At 38.2% G+C, this 17,591-nt stretch overlaps 1 protein-coding gene across 1 annotated transcript in view; it reads left to right on the top strand.

The window, feature by feature from the left end:
• The window catches only part of SLC30A9 (solute carrier family 30 member 9), a 75,758-nt gene that overhangs the window by 17,671 nt on the left and 40,496 nt on the right, over window positions 1–17,591 (top strand). The window contains exons 3-9 of the mRNA XM_079777818.1: window positions 3,296–3,343; window positions 7,055–7,154; window positions 8,933–9,025; window positions 9,406–9,488; window positions 12,169–12,227; window positions 12,976–13,043; window positions 16,772–16,874. Coding sequence (XP_079633944.1) covers window positions 3,296–3,343; window positions 7,055–7,154; window positions 8,933–9,025; window positions 9,406–9,488; window positions 12,169–12,227; window positions 12,976–13,043; window positions 16,772–16,874 — 554 coding nt within the window. The remainder of the gene's footprint in view (window positions 1–3,295; window positions 3,344–7,054; window positions 7,155–8,932; window positions 9,026–9,405; window positions 9,489–12,168; window positions 12,228–12,975; window positions 13,044–16,771; window positions 16,875–17,591) is intronic.

Below are 17,591 nucleotides of genomic sequence, written 5' to 3'. Positions count from 1 at the left end.
CACTACATAATTAGTGACATCTAGACAGTCTGTAGTGAGAATAATATCCAGAAATTCTTAGAGGACTTCATTTTCTTGTTTGGTTGAATGACTTTGATTATTGTGGAAAGGAGGGCTGTTGGAATGTTTGACAGTAGATTTCAGTTCAGATATTAGGTGAGTGTTGGAAGCTCATTATTCCACCACCCCATTCTCTTTTCTCTGCTCTATTTTTTGTTCACCAAAGCAAAAATTTAAGAAATGGATATATAGATTCTATAAAGATGCTTTAGAATTTGCTTGTAAACAATAATCAAATTTGAAGGTAGACAATAATCAAATCATAATAATCATTTAACTGTTAAATGTCAAATGTTATAAGGTATAGTTATTAAATAGAAGTGTTTTGAAGCCTATTTTAATTTATCAATATGCTATTATAACCTACTTAGGATTTGGTGAATAGTTAAAAAAAAAAAGCCTTTTGGATGCCCTAGCTTAGTGGTCAGCAAACCGCTGCTCGCGAGCCACATGCAGCTCTTTGGCCTCTTGAGTGTGGCTCTTCCACAAAATACCATGGCCTAGGCGAGTCTACTTTGAAGAAGTGACGTTAGAAGAAGTTTAAGTTTAAAAAATTTGGCTCTCAAAAGAAATTTCAATCGTTGTACTGTTGATATTTGGCTCTGTTGACTAATGAGTTTGCCGACCACTGCCCTAGCTGGTTTGGCTCAGTGGTTAGAGCATTGGCTTGTGGACTTAAGGGTCCCAGGTTTGATTCTGGTCAGGGGCACATGCCCAGGTTGTAGGCTCAATCCCCAGTATGGGATGTGCAGAAGGCAGCCAGTCAATGATTCTCTCTCATCATTGATCTTTATATCTCTCTTCCCCTCTTCCTTCCTCTCTGAAATCAATAAAAATATATTTTTAAAAAGCCTTTTGGAATTTTCTGTAAATGTTTTGGTTATCAAAACATAATAAACATACTATGTTAAGTCATTTGATCATTGACTTTCACTGAAAAATAATCAAGACATATACTGAAAGTTACATAAAAGATTTTTTGCTTTTATTTCAAAGGGAGTTTTACCTTTGTTAGTATCTAATCTATAGACATTTAATCCTAATATATAAAAGGCAGGGTTCGTCATGACCTAAACAATTGAACGGATGACTGAGCAGGAGGCTGTGTGGGGTGACCAGGCCGGCAGGGGGGGGCAGTAAGGGATGACCAAATGGCTGGGCCCTGGGCCCTGGCTGGGGTGTGGCAGCAGAAGGGAGCTCTGGGCCCTGGCCAGGGCAAGGTAGAACGCTGGGTCTCCCCTGATCAGGGGCGTGGCCAGCCTTCAAACCTGGTGCCAAGTGCTCCCTGTCATTGCCGCGCCCAAGCCACACCTCGGCAGGGGGAACAGTGAGGGGCTACCAGGCCAGCGGGGAGGGGGCAACCAGGCTGGCAGGGGGGGGCAGTTAGGGGTGACCAGGCTAGCAGGGGGGCAGTGAGGGGAGATCAGGTTGGCAGGGGGCGCAGTTAGGGGCGACCTGGCCAGCAGCGGAGGGCAGTTAGGGGCGACTAGGCTGGAAGGGGGGGAAGTTGGGCGCAACCACGCTGGAAGGGGGAGCAGTAAGGGATGACCAGGCTGTGGGGGGCAGTGAGGGGCAACCAGGCCAGCAGGGGGGGCAGTGAGGCGCGATCAGGCTGGCTGGCAGGTGAGCAATTAGGAGCCAGCGGTCCAGGATTGTGAGAGGGATGTCAGATTGCCAGTTTAGGCCTGCTCCCCAGGGTCCTGGATTGGAGATGGTGTAGGCTGGGCTGAGAGGACCCCTCACCACCGTGCACGGATTTCATGCACCAGGCCTCTAGTTTATCCATAAAAGCCATGAAAGAAGATAAATCAGAAATTCTGATCAAGATGGCATTGTAAACAGATGCTTTAGTACCTGTTTCACTTCTCACTCATTGGAGTCATAGATAAAATATAAAAAGAGAAAATTGAAGGAACAGCTCGATTTAAAAAAAAAAAAAGACATGCTTATGTCCAAGAAATGGAACAGAAAATGCCATACTCTGGGTCTGTAAGTAGGCACTTGCAGCCAGGAGTTTGGCTCGTTTGGGGTAATGGATTTGCAGGTGCTACATTCATAGTGAGGTACTGGAGGCAGACTCACTGTTTGAACTTATGCACCTACCCTTATGCAGGAGGCTGAAAATAGTCTCTTCCATTTGTTACCTGAGACTGTGTCTTGCAGGAGGCGGTAGTAGGGCAGGGTGGTAAGAGGGAACAGGGAACTGAAACCTGCCATTTGCTGGTTTGGAGACTTGATTGAGTGGTAGGAATTCTAACTGCCAGACTGAGATCTGGTTCAGAACAGACTTGAGTTCTGAGCCCTGGAGCATGAGGAGGAGGGGGAAAGGATATAGCTTATTCAGAATAACATTGCAAATTCCAAAATTAAAAAATATAGGAAGGATCATATTGCAATATATAAATGCTTTTCTGTGCAATTTTGTTCTTGTCTTCTGCCTTTTTTTTTTTTTTCTAGTGAGTTGTGTTTTATTGATCTGGAGGAATTCTTAAATATTCTTGATACTTATCCTTTGTTGATTCAAATTGTTGGAAATATCTTCTCAGTCTGAGACTTTTCTTTCTTTTTTAAATGGGATCTTTTGATGAACAGATGTTCTGAATTTTAATTTAGCAGAATTTGTCCATTTTTCCTTGTATTGTTTATATCTTGTTAAGAAATCTGACTCTACCATAAAAATAGGCTATATTGTTTTGTTAGGCATGTAAATGTTATAACATTAAAGTCATTAATCTACCTGGAATTGGTTGTTGATGATGTGAGGTGGATTCCAACTTCCTTTTTTTATTTTTTTGGGGGGATGGGATTATACGGTAGTTTCAATAACTACTTCATTCTTCTTTGAATAGTATTCCCAGGACAGTTTTAAGTAGAAGAATCAACAGTGTATCTGTCCTTGTTTTGTTCCTTATTTTAAAGGAATGCTTCTAGAGTTTCACCATTGAATACAATGTTTACCCTTTATGGAAATTTCTTTTTGTCCTAAGTTTCAAAAAGGGTTCGAAACTTGTATGGGTGTTGAATTTTATTAAATGCTTTTTCTTTACCTCCTGAAATGATTCTATAGTTTTTCTCCTTTAATCTGTTAACGTTTAACTACTCTTAACATTCTTAGGATAAATCCAACTTGTCTATGATATATTATCTTTTTAACACATTGCCAGATTGTTAGCTCATAAGTTTATAGGTTTGTATGCAAGCCACTGCTTAATGTAAATTTTTTGAAACTTTACAGCACAACTCAAAGCTCCACTTACTAAGCAAGAACCTCTCCAAGTAAGAGGTAAATATATCTTTTATCCTATTTTTTGTGATGATGTTTTGAATTAAATATTTAAAATTAGTTTATATAGAGGTCTTTATAGTTATATTATCACTAGAGGCCTGGTGCACCGGTGGGGTCCCTCGGCCTGACCTGTGCCCTCTTGCAATCCAGGACCCCTCGGGGGATGTCGGACTGCCATTTTTGGCCCAATCCCCGCAGGCCAGGCTGAGGGATCCCACTAGTGCACGAATCTGTGCACCAGGCCTCTAGAATGCATATAAGATCTTTGGTTAATCTCTTCCCATCCTCCCCACTTCCCCCTTCCCTCTGAGATTCATCAGCCTGTTCCATGTTTCTGTGCCTGTGCATTGAGCGTCTGCCCCCTGGTGGTCAGTGCGCATAATAGCTACTGGTTGAAAGGTTGCTTAGGCTTTTATATCATATGTACATGTGTGTGTGTGTGTATATATATATATATATACACACATATATATCCTATCTAATAAAAGAGTAATGTGCAATTTAACCATCACTCTGCTACACCCACTGGCCATGCCCACCAGCCAATCAGGAGCAAATATGCAAATAAACCCAACCAAGATGGCTACGGCTACAGAGAGCAGGATGGAGGCTTGAGTTTCCCAGGCAATGGAGGAAGCCAAGCTTTCCGCCTGCCCTTGCCGGCCTAGGCCTCCACTCAAGGCTACAAAGTTTAAATGATAGAAGATACATAAATCCAAACAGAAATGGCGGCAGCCACGGAGCTGGAAAGAGCAGGAGGCTAGAGTTGTCCCCGGCAATGGAGGAAGCCAAGCTTTCCGCACACCCAGGCCTCGGCTTAAGGCTACAAAGTTTCAATTACAGAAGGTAAATAAAACCCAACAGAAATTGCTGCAGCCATGGAGCAAGCAGAAGGCTTGGCTCCGCTCCAGGCTACAAAGTTTCAATTGTAGAAGATAAATAAACCCCAGATACCAGGGCCTCCATTTGGGTTGCGAGGGGGTGTGGCCGGCCTGCAAACCACCACAGGCCCCTCGCCCAGGCCGCCCACACCCCAATGGAACCCCCACCCTGATCTGGGACATCCTTCAGGGCAAACCAGCTGGCCCCCACCCGAGCACCAGGCCTCTATCCTATCTAATAAAAGAGTAATATGCAGATTGAACATCACTCCAACACACAAGATGGCTGCCCCCATGTGGTCAAAGATCCTGCCCCCATGTGGACACAAGATGGCCACCACAAGATGGCCAGCAGGGGAGGGCAGTTGGTCGGGACCAGGCCTGCAAGGGAGGGCAGTTGTGGGTGATCAGGCCAGCAGGGGAGGGCAGTTGAGAGGGACCAGGCCTGCAAGGGAGGGCAGTTGGGAGGGACCAGGCCTGCAGGGGAGGGCAGTTAGGGGTGACCAGTCCTACAGGGGAGGGCAGTTAGGGGTGACCAGGCCTGCAGAGGAGGGCAGTTAGGGGCAAACAGGCTGGCATGGGAGCAGTTAGGCATCAATCAGGCTGGCAGGGGAGTGGTAGGGGGTGATCAGGCTGGCAGGCAGAAGTGGTTAGGGGCAATCAGGAAGGCAGGCAGGCAAGGGGTCTCAGATTAGAGAGCGTGCAGGCTGGGCTGAGGGACTCCCCCTCCCCCGTGCACGAATTTCGTGCACTGGGCCTCTAGTATATATATAAAAGGCTAATATGCAAAGTGTCCCCTCAGGAGTTCAACAGGGAGATCGGGAGTTTGCTTGCTCACTATGATGTGTGTTGACTACCAGAGGGCAGCGTGGAATGAAGGGAGGTCCCGGCCAGCAGCCGGGAAAGGGAAGCCCTGGTTGGCAGCTGGAAGGCCCTGATCAGCCCTGATCTCGGCCAGGCCTAAGGACTCTACCCGTGCACGAATTTTGTGTACCGGTCCTCTATTATATAAATAAGGGCTAGGGTTAGGGTTATTGACCATAAGGATTTAGTATCTGATTTATAAGCTAATTATCTAATGATGTTTACTTTTCATTTTGGTCACAAATTTTGTGGTAATTGTTTTTTTCAAAAGCCCAAGGAAAAGAGTAATGGCAAATAAAAATTATCAATTACTTTATCATTTTAGAAAAGTAATGTGATTAAAGAACAAAACAAGAGGTCAACACCTTTCAGCTTCAACTTTTTCAAATCCAGGAAGAGAGATTGGACATTCTTATCTGACTTTTTTTTTCTAGGAATAATTGCGGCTCTGTTCTTTATAATGAGCTATGACTCCCATTTCCAAATCAGTATGTTTCACTGAGGCAGTAACTCTGTGATGAGGAGCACTGTGGCTTTGGAGTCAGACAAAACTGGGTTCAATTGGTGGCCCCAGCATGTACCAACTGTATGGCTTTGGGCAGTGTACCTGACTTCTCTAAGCCATAGTTTTCTCCTCTGTAATATGGTGCTAAAAATAGAATTTCTTTTGTAGGATAATTTTGAAGATGATACATACTAGTAGTGTGCACCAGGCCTCTAGTAATTAATATTATGATATTATGATAGCAATCATTATTATTAGTAACCTTGGCCAGGACAGGCCAACAGGGATTTCTAGCTACTTTGAAGAAATTTTACAAAAGTAATTAAAAAAAACAACTAATCTTTTAAAAGAGAGATGTAATCCTCACCTGGATTTTGAGTTTGAGGGTTATTGGAGAAAGGCAGTTCAGAGACTTGAACTCATGTAAAAAGAAACTTGAACTTCTTTATATATTGCTTTTTTCAAATAAGGTTTTGATTTTTATATTGAACTTTTATTTTTGAAATGTTCTTAAGTATTTTTTGTACATTTTATTTTAATCATGTGTTATTTTAAGAGTCTTTTTACCTACTGCAGTGATATATAGTTTTAGTCTAAATTTGCTCTTTGAACTTGAAAGTAGAACAGAAAATTTATGAATTAATAGATATAAGACTAGAATGTGAAGTGACTAGGTGACAATTTGTAACAGAACAATACAAGTTTCTTTCTTTGTTTTTCTCTTGAGCTTCAGATATTTGCTTATGTTATTTATATCGTGACCAGAAGTCGACTTTATAATATGACTTATAAACATAGATCAATGTTATTGATGTGTCTGGCTTGTTATGAACATTTGATCCTTGATATTAGGTAAATAATTTAATAGAAGATAGTATTTTACTTAAAATCTGTAATAAACTTCTTATAATTTTTAACTGATAAAAAATGTTCCTTTTGTTTACTCAGCTTTGTTGCATTATGTGAAACAGTCCAGTGGCTTTCAAACATATAGAGATTATTTAACTGTAACAAAAGTGTTCACAAAAAGTACTTGTTCTTAATTTTATGCAGTACTCTGATTACTTCTTATTTTCACTTTTTATAAAATGCTGGTTTTACTCCACAGTTTTAAAAACACTGAACTAGCCTGTAATTTTTAACTGAAGCTGAAATTAATTTTCATTTAGAACCTAAGAAATTTAAGTTTGTTAGTACAATTTAAACCAACAAGTGATATATACAAGGTGTCCATTAGACAAAGGGTTGGCATTTTGGCATCAGTTACAGATGAACTATGGAAATAAAAGCTAGGTGGCTACAAATATTCCATTCTATTCTGCACTTGGAGAAGATTTTTTTCCTGATGTCACTCAGTGCATCAGGAAAAAGATTGATATTTTATGGAATTCATTAGTAAAGCCTCAGTATGACTTTTGTTGTGTATACTTTTGTTTTCCTATGTTTTTTTGGTTTTAGTCAAAGCAGTCCTTAAGAAGAGGGAGTATGGACCAAAGTATACTCAGAATAATTTCATCACTGGAGTCAGAGCAATAAATGAGTTCTGCCTTAAATCCAGGTACAGTTATTATTTTTAAAGGGTAGTTTTATCAATCTAATGTAAATATCCATGTATTTCTTAGAATGTGTTTCCTGCTATCTTCCATCCATGTGGAACTTTCCCATAACTTCTTCCTAATTAAAGAAATATGTTTATTTAGTTTAAAAAATGTTAAAATTATTTGTTTGCAACATTGAATTCTGCTTCAGCATAAGCAGTTTCTGTCTTTCTGGGCTTCTTAAATTCAAAAAGGCAAGTTATTCAAAATCTCTGTGTCACACAAGATCATAGGAGTTTTATTGTTATGTTCACATATGTCAGAATTATTATTAATAAGATAAGATTATTTACTAATTTTCTTGCCATCATAGAGATTTATGGAAATTATACTTGTCACATATTTCTAAATTTTCCCTTCCTTTATGTGTTTATCTAAAAAAGTCATATTTATATGGAAGATTTCTTGGTTTTTTAGAGATCTATTCTCTAAAAATAGATGTGATCTATTCTTTCTCCCCCTCTCCCTCATGGTTATTCTCTATGGTATAGTATCAAGAAATAGGGAATCCAACAATCTGGTTTACAACTTATATAACTAATAAAATAATAATCAATTATAACGTTATAAAAATATATTCTGTTTCACGTAGAGTATTTAATTTAATTCTCACAAAAATTTTGGGAATTAAGTAGGTTAAGTATTGCTGTCTCCACTGGCCAGGAAACATAATAAGGGTGTTACTGATGACCCATCTTATTTTGTGAGTCAGTGACAGAGAGGAAACTAGCATAATCTTTTGGTAGTTGGTCCAAACTGTCTTACCTATGTGTGATAGTTGGTTGTTGATATTTTTAAACTCCAGGTTTAGTTTCTAGAACTTAGTAACAGTCCATCGTTACCACATTTTAATTTATAGGTCTTTTCATTGCCGTTACAAAATTTTCTTAGGAACACCAATGATCAAATATAGAATGACTATTTAGTTGTGACTCGATGAATATATAACCTTTTTAGAATATAAGAGAAGGAACAATTATTAAATAGCATGGACTTGACATTAAACCTCTGTGACTTGATACCTTTAAATGCTACTAACACTTAGTATTAATCTGGATGTAAACAAAAAGGACTGTAAATTTTAAATTCTTAGAGGGATGATACTCTAATCCACGTTCTTTCTACTTTTTGCATTTTTTTATGATGCATGAGACACTGCAGGGTTGCGTACATAGCAGATAAAATGTAAGCACTTTGTAAGGAACTTAATCTCTACATGTTTTGTTACAGTATCTGTATTGAACAACAGGAATATTTCCCTTTCTTTCTACCTCCTTCCCCTCCCCCCTCCCTTCCTTCCACACCCAAGGATGTGTTACTGGAGGGAGTAGAGGAGGGAGGGAGGGAGAAAGGGAGGGAGGGAAGGAGGGAGGGAGGGAGAGAGGGAGGGAGGAACACATCAATTGGTTGCCTCCTATTTGTGCCCTGACTGAGGATCAAACCCACAACCTAGGTATGTGCCCTGGCCTGGAATTGAGCCTGAAACTTTTTGGTGCACAGGATGACGTGTCAACCGAGTTACCCAGCCAGGGCAAGAATAATTGTTTCTTCATTGTCTCTAAACCAGTTTTTGTGTACAAAGTGCAATCTTTATAAACTGATCTTTAATGTTATGCCGATCTATAGTCTTTTAAGATGAGGATCAATGTAGTGGTTTTTATCTGTTCCTAATAATTTCTTTAAGTACATAAACTGTATGAATATTGTCCAAATAAATTTAACATGTTTCTTTCTTTAGTGATCTGGAACAACTTCGAAAAATCAGACAACGAAGTCCCCATGAAGATACTGAATCCTTTACTGTATACTTGAGATCAGATGTGGAGGCAAAGTAAGAATATAGTTCTTTTAGGATAAAAGTACAAGCTGAAATTGGGATTAATAAAAACACATCTTAGATTCTGAATTTTTTAAAGGATATATTTTATCTTTTTAAAGGTAGAATATTTTTATAATTGTAAATTTTTCTGGGAATTACTAGTATATACTACTTAACTAAAAATACGTCCTAATTTATAAGAAAATTTGCTTAATTTACTGTTTTGTTTAGATGTAGTTTAGCGAAGTTTCTTAAATGCTTTATATTTTTTCTAAAGGACCTTATGTATTGCTGTAAGATCCTCATATAGTTATTTAGATGGTTCATCTAGATTTAAATATGATTACAATAAAGTCATTAAAATTGTTCATTGGTCATGTGTTCATGCGTAGATCTTTGGAAGTTTGGGGAAGCCCTGAAGCTCTTGCCAGAGAGAAAAAACTGCGTAAAAAAGCAGAAATAGAATACAGAGAAAGTAAGTATATTCAATTTAAAGCTATTGCAGGTTCATTTCCAGACCACCACACTATCTTTGCTGGTGGTGGTGGGGCGGGGGGTTGCCTTCAGTTTCTGAAATAAACCATTTGTGAAGCACAGTAAAAGCAAAGTTCAATAAAATGAGATGTGCCTGTAACTAACTGGTAGGTAAGAATAGTGCCTGTAATTATGTACTCCCTGATGGTTGCATACTTTTGGCTTTGGCTCTTTTGGTTGTAGCAAATAGTAATATCCATTTGGGACTCAATTATTTTATTAAAAAAATACCTATTTTTTTCTCCTCTGTAGCTTTTTAAAGATGATGAGAGGAAGTGAAGTTAGTTTGTGGTTTCCATAAGACATGAATATTAAAACCAATGGTTTAATTTGAAGATTATGCTTGTTTTAAAAGTGATAGAATAATGGTGCTTTCTTAGAGAAAAGTCTGTTAATTCAGCTACCACATTTCTACCTTAATTAATTAAATCAGATATTTATTCAACACCTATGAACTGGAAACTGCATGATGCTTGAGATTTAGATGTACATAAGACTCTTAGGGAATTTAACAACCCAATGGTTTAGTGACAAAACCACCTTATAGAATTTATATAATATAAAATAGGTTTCAGATAATTTTTTGATTTACATATATATGTACTTATTAATGACGTGATGCATATCTGTGATTTTAAAAAGGATACAAAAACGTGAAGAAGTCTCCTTTTATTTTTTCTAGTAACTGTCTCATTTTTCTTCCTAGACATAACTGTTGTTGAAATTTCTTTGTGTAAATAAACCATCAAATAAATATAAAGCATTTACATGATTCCAGTCACATCTTACAAAATATTTCAGAGAAATTTAGCTTCCATACCAGACCTTTCCACCCTGATCCCTTTCTCTCACATAGATAACCACTTAAAAAGTTAGTCTTAGGGTTATTTTTTCTATTTTTAAACATAAAATAGTATAGGTACATGCATATATTACATACAAAATATAATAAAGTAACATACCACCTCCCTTTCATAAATAAGACATATTAAACATACTTTCTGTCCTTGCTTTTTTCATTTGAGAGTATGTCCCAGGGAGCTCTATAGTAATAAATAGGGACTTTTCTTTGTTTCTTTTATAATGCTCCATTTTGGTGGGTATACCATAGTTTATTCAGTCATTCTCCCATAAGTTGTTTCTGGTCTTTTGCTATTTCAGATAGTGATACCATGAATAGCTTTGTGCATATATTAAAGGAAATATTTAAAGTAACAAAATTTGAGGAAACACGCTAATAGAAAAATATTTCATCCTATATTTTTTAACTTGGAGTTAAAAATGAAGAATTGATTCTTATATCAAGCTTAAATAACTCATTAATTTTAGGTAATTTTAAGAAGAACATCTTACCAAACCGCCTTTATCTCATTGCAAATCCAGATTTCTCCCTGCCTTTATTTTTATTGTGGTTAAAAAATGCAATGTAAAATTCATCATTTTAACAAATTTTAAGTGTAAAGTTCAGATGTGTTAAGTATATTCACATTGTTATAAAACAAATCTCCAGAAAGTTTTCTTTTCCAGAACTTTTTCATCTTACAAAACAAACTATACTTGTTAAACAAGAACTCCCTTTTCCTCTCCCCAAGCCCGATAGCCACTATTCTACTTCCTGTTTCTATGAATTTGACTACTGAAGATACCTCATAAAAATGGAATCATACAGCATTTGTATTTTTTAAAAATATATTTTTATTAATTTCAGAGGGGAAGGGAGAGGGAGAGAGAAACATCAATGTTGAGAGGGAATCATTGATCAGCTGCCTCCTGTACACCCCTTACAGGGGATCGAGCCAACAATCTGGCATCTTCCCTGACTGGGAATTGAGCACTGACCTCCTGGTTCATGGATCGATGCTCAACCACAGCAACACTGGCTGAGCAGCATTTGTATTTTTGACTGAGTTACTTCACATAACATAGTGTCCTCAAGGTTCATCCATGTGACAGGATTTTCTTTTTAAGTCTGAGTAGTATTCCATTGTATGTACATACAACATTTTGTTTGTCTATTCATTCATCCTTGGAAATTTTGGTTGCTTTTATTTCCTGGCTGTTGTGAATAGTGCTGCTATGAACATAGGTGTGTAAATATCTCTTTGAGACCCTGCTTTAATTTGTTTTGGATATATATCTACAGTGGGATTGCTGGATAACATGGCCATTTTTAATTTTTTTAGGAACTTCCATATTGTTTTTCATTGCAGTTGTACCATTTTACAATCCCACCAATGTACATAAGGTTTTCAGTTTCTCCACATCTTTGCCAACATGTGTTATTTTCTGTTTTTATTTTTTAAGGATAGTAGCCATTCTGAAGGGTGTGAGGTGATACTTCATTGTGGTTTTGATTTGCATTTCTCTGATGACTAATGATATGAGCATCTTTTTATGTGCTTGGCCATTTGCATATTATCTTTGGGAAAAAGTCTTCAAATCCTTTGCACATTTTTTTAATTGGGTTGCAAATCCAGATTTTTTATAATAACCTGATTTTTTTGCTGGTAGCTAATGGAGCATATGTAACATAGTCATAAAGAGAATACTTGTGTTAATCTAAAATGTGATTGATAAGAATATATATGAGCTAAATGTGTTTTGTAATTCTTTTCTTATAGGGTTATTTAGAAACCAAAGCATATTACGAGAATATAGCGACTTCCTTGGAAACACCAAGGTAAGGATCTTTTTCTGATAATGATATGTAGGTGTTGCACAGTGAAATTCTAGTGTTAGTTCATTGCGAAATACTAGCACGTACTACTCTTGTGCCAGCCTAATTCAAGATTTTCTTGAGCACATTGTAATTTACAATCTATTTTTGCTCCTGTCTGCTTTATTGAAATTTTAAAAATCAGGACATAAGTTCTCTTTAAATTCCAGACTGTGTTGTAAGCCTAAGATATAGGTAAGAGAGAAAACTATTTTCTCAGGTTTTTAGCAAGATTAAGCTCTCTCATAGCCACTTTTAATTTTCTTTTTTAAAAATATATTTTTATTGATTTCAGAGAGAGAAAGAAGCATCAATGATGGGAATCATTGATCAGCTACCTCCTGCATGTCCCCTATGGAGATCGTGCCTGCAACCAGGGCATGTGCCCTGAACTGAAATCAAACTGTGACCTCCTGGTTCATAGGTAGATGCTCAACCACTGAGCCACACTGGCCAGGGTCCTTTCTGGAAGTAGGCAGGAAATCAGTTACAAGGAAACAAAATAAAAATTAAGATTCTGGAATAGGACCTAGATGTCCTTTAGATTTCCATCTTCCCACTTTTTATAGGGGAAATTATGGAGAAACAAGTAAACCTAGTTGTTTAGAGGTATTGATAGAGGAGATGTTTTCTGGTGTGTCAGAATCACTTATAAGCATTAAAATGCTTCTAGAAATTTTTGAGATTTTTAATACATTGTGTTTTTTTTTAGCCACGTTCCAGAATGACATCAGTTTTTCTTAAGGGGCCAGGAAAGGTGGTGATGGTTGCCATTTGCATGTAAGTACTGAAAAATACGGCTTTTAAAATAGACTTACGTTATTTTATGTATATATTCTTTTTGTTGTTCTTGTTTTTCCTACTGATTTCAGAGAGTAAGGGAGAGGGAGAGAGAGATAGAAACATCAATGATGAGAGAGAATCATTGATGGGCTATCTCCTGCATCCCTCCTACTGGGGATGGAGCCAGCAACTCAGGATGTGCCCTTGACCGGAATCAAACCTGGGACCCTTCAGTCCACATGCCAACACTCTGTCCACTGAGCCAACCCAGCTGGGGCAGTTTATATTCTTTATTAGTTGGTATCTTAATAAAAAGTTAGAGGCTTACATTGTTTTAGGAGGAAGTTGAATGTCTTTGTTTTTGTAAGTTAGTTGATGGGGGAAGAGTCCATATACACTGAGTGGCCAAATTATTATGATCTCTGAACGCATAATAATCTGGCCACTCAGTGTATATCCTATATAATAAAAGGCTAATATGCAAATTATCCTCTAGACCAGGAGTTCGACCAGCAGGCAGGTTGGCCAACCACCCATGTCCCCTCCCTCTTGGCCAGGCTGGCCGAACCCCACCCATGCACGAATTCATGCACCGGGCCTCTAATATATATATGTACACACACACACACACACACACACACACTGAGTGGCCAGATTATTATGCATTCAGAGATCATAATAATCTGGCCACTCAGTGTATATACCCATGCTTGTGCTGTGTATATTTTTTATGTGGTTAAGGTCCAAGAACAGTTGCTATCTGAAAATTCCTATTTTCATTGAAGTTGATAAAAGTCTTTTATAAAAAAGGTTGAGATAGCCAAACTTATTTTAGAGTAATTAAATCAACATAGGTTATAGCTGTTGAAGAGTATCTGCACTATTATTTTTCTCCCACTTACCTTGGTGTAGAACATAATTTCTGTTTTTGTCATTTTTGTCCTCTGTCTTCTTGATTCCTATTGTTTTGTTTATCTTTTTTCCATTTTGTTGAATAACCTATTTTAAAATATTTAAAAGCATTAATTTCATAAATCATTAGTTTGTTCTTTTATTTCCAAAATATATATAATATGTGTGTCAGGAATTGTGATAGGGTCTGAAAATACAAATTTCTTATCTTCAAGGATTAGAGGGGCACTAAACTAGAGGAAGTCATTTACAGTTATACAGAAGAGAGATGATGTTACACTAAACTAAGATAGTGGTAGTATTCATGGAGGGATAGAGACATGGTTAGGTTCAGAAAGTATTTAGGAGGTATGGAAAATGATGTTGCCCATATTTCTGAACAATCTACACTAATAAAAGAGAAAGATGCAAATTGACTGTACCTCTGCTACGCCCACCAGCCAATCAGGAGTGAGTATGCAAATTAACCTGGCGAAGATGCCCCCCCCCCCCCCCCCCGGCTGCTCTGGACCTGTGGGAGTTGGAGAAGTCGGGTGCCAGCACCTGAGGCTGGCTGCAGCCAGGGAGACCAATAAGCCACCTGCCCCATGATCCCAGGCCGCAGCCAGCTGCAGAAGCCACCCACCCCACGTCCGCCCATCCCATGTCCTGGGGGAGATGGAGAAATCGGGTGCCAGCACCTGAGGCTGGCTGCAGCCCGGGATACAAAGAAGCCGCCTGCCCCATGATCCCAGGCGGCAGCCAGTTGCAGAAGCCTCTTGTCTGCCTGCCCCACATCCTGGGGGAGACAGAGAAACTGGGTGCCAGCACCTGAGGCTAGCTACAGCCTGGTAGACAGAGATGCCACCCCGGCCCCCCCCCCCTACAGTCCCGGGCACTCGCACTTGCTGCTGCAGCCCAGGTGAAGCCAACTGCCCACCATCCCCTGTGAATGCAGCTAGACCAGGCGCCTATGGCTGACCAGAGGGAGGGAAGCCTGTATCCCGGGTGCCTGTGGTTGGCTGGAGGAGGGAATCCTGGGTCCCGGATATGGGACCGAGGCAGAGGTGGTTAGGGGCAATCAAGCCAGCAGGGGAGCAGTTAGGGACGATCAGGCTGGTAGAAGCAGTTAGGGGCAATCAGGCAGGCAGGTGAGCAGTTAGGAGCCAGCAGTTCTGGATTGTGAGAGGGATGTCCCACTGCCGGTTATCCCCCGAGGGGTCCCAGATTGGAGAGGGTGTAGGCCGGGCTGAGGGACACCCCCCTCATGCACGAATTTCGTGCACTGGGCCACTAGTTCGATAGATATTGCACCATCCCTGAGAGAAGGGACACACTGGAAGGAGGAGCACGGTGAGAGCAAAGGAAATGTTGAGTTTTGAATTGGAGTTTTTATAGGACTCCCCAGTGGAATTGGTCAAAGGATTAAATTTATTTTTTTTGTCAGTAAAACTGGGTTAGTAATTAAAGTTTTTTTTATCAGAGGAATATATGTAATATATGTAAATTGCTTAGCATAGTATCTGGTATATAATAAGTACTTCATAATTATTGTTAATATTTATTGGTCTGAAGCTTAGGAGGGAGATTTGTATTAGAGATTTAGGGTTGAGAGTTTTTAGTATATAGGTAATAATTAAAGCCATAGAAGAATGTGTATAGTGTCAGGAAGAAAAAGCCCTCAGGAAAAAAACTTGATGAATGCTTAGGTAGAAGAAAAAGAGCCTACTGAAGAAGAATAGGGAGCAAGGTAGGAAGAAAACCAGGAGCTTCATGGAAGCCAAGGAAGACAGTGATTTAAGAAAATAGTGGCAACCCTGGCCAGTGTGGCTCTAGTTGTTTGGAGTGCAGTCCCATACACTGAAGGGTGGTGGGTTTGATTCCTGATGAGGGCACATGTCCAGGTTGAGGGTTTGATCCTCCTTTGCGGGGAGGGGGAGCACATGCAGGAGGCGCTTCTCTCTCTCTCTCCCTCTCTCTCCCTCTCTCTAAAATCATTGAAAAACATATCCTCGCGTGAAGATTAAATAAAAGAAGAAAATAGTAACAGATGCTTCTCTGAGATTAAGAAAAATACTAAAATGTTTCTAAGAACTTTATAGCAAGAAATAGTTGGAGGTATTGGAGGCAGAAGCCATTATTTAGTGCACTGAAGACTGTACAAAGTGGGGAGAATGGAGAAACAGGAGCAGATATGCTTCTTTCAAGACATTATTTGAAGTGGAGGAAGAGGATGTACAGTTTTCTCATTTATGAAATGAGGATGATAATATTTGTATAATAGAATTATAATAAAACATGGTAAATGACTAGTATAGTGCCTCAGATAAATCATGCTAGTCATTACTGTTGGAATCTGAGCAGCTGGCTTGCTCAGAGCTAACCATATTTATTTTAACATCTATGGTCTAGTATGACTCAGAGACTGCTTGGTCTACATTTGTCTTCATCTATTTAACTAAACAATTTTCACCAAAGTCTTGCCTTAGACACTGTTCTACTGGACAATATTGATGCAGATCTTTTACCTACTTAAGACACATAATTTCCTTTCTAATTTTATTTTGTCCAAATGTAGAACATCCTCTTATCAGTTCTTAAAATGCACTTAATTTGCTTACATGCGTCATGCCTCTTCATTTGAATATTTAATACCAAATCTGTATTTTTGAAATTTGTACTCTTGTTACCAGAAACAGTTTTTGAAGGCTAGAGATTCTTTTTAATTTCCTTTGACACAATCTAGTATAGAGGTATATATGGTCAATTAAATAAGCTTTAGGTGAAAATTTTTGTCTAAACCAATGGTAAATTGCTTTCTCTTTCTCTCCTAGCAATGGATTAAATTGCTTCTTTAAATTTCTTGCTTGGATTTATACGGGTTCAGCAAGTATGTTCTCCGAAGCTATTCATTCTTTATCTGATACTTGTAATCAGGTGAGGGATAAAAGCTTTACTCTTATTAATTTTAAAGTAATTTTTTACTGATTTAATCTAAAAGTTGGCCTGTTTTAAAAACTGAATAATTCCTGTAGTTGGCATGTGGAAGAAAAAGAAAATTGTTTTACTTTTGAACAATGAAGCACATAGAAATATGAGCATGATATTTTAAAACAGGTTTTTAGGCTTTAAGGACTTACAACCATGGAATATGAAGTGTAAGATTATCATTCACTAAGTGGGCAGAAGTTTTTGTAGAAGAGATTCTTACTTTAGGTGGAAATTTATATCTGAACATAAGTTCTTATGGTCAATGAATTTAAGAGCCAATGAATTTAAGTTTTTTAAATAACTATGTAAATTAGTCCCATGTGATTCATAAATTAAAATTTCACATTAGACTTGTACTTTGAATTCCTTTTCTGAATTTGCAAATGAAGAAAGATTTTTATAAAATTAAAATACCTTCTTTAATCCAAATTTTGAATACTGTAAATTTAAGCCTTTTTAAAGAACACAACAAAACTTTCTACTTGTGTTATTATTTCACATTTTAAACAATGTGTTGTTTTAAGAGAATGCCCTTTCAGTATTCATTTATTTATACCACTGTTATATAAGAACTAATTTGGGAGAACTTACAATAAAAGACAGCAGATTCAATAAGAATATTTAAGACAAAGTTAAAAATAATGAAATGGTAGGGAGTAGGGA

This window comes from Cnephaeus nilssonii, assembly GCF_951640355.1.
Source record: "Cnephaeus nilssonii genome assembly, chromosome: 1".
NCBI classification, from domain to species: domain Eukaryota; kingdom Metazoa; phylum Chordata; class Mammalia; order Chiroptera; family Vespertilionidae; genus Cnephaeus; species Cnephaeus nilssonii.
Note: the sequence above shows the minus strand (reverse complement) of the source record. Positions and strands in the feature narration are given on the sequence as shown.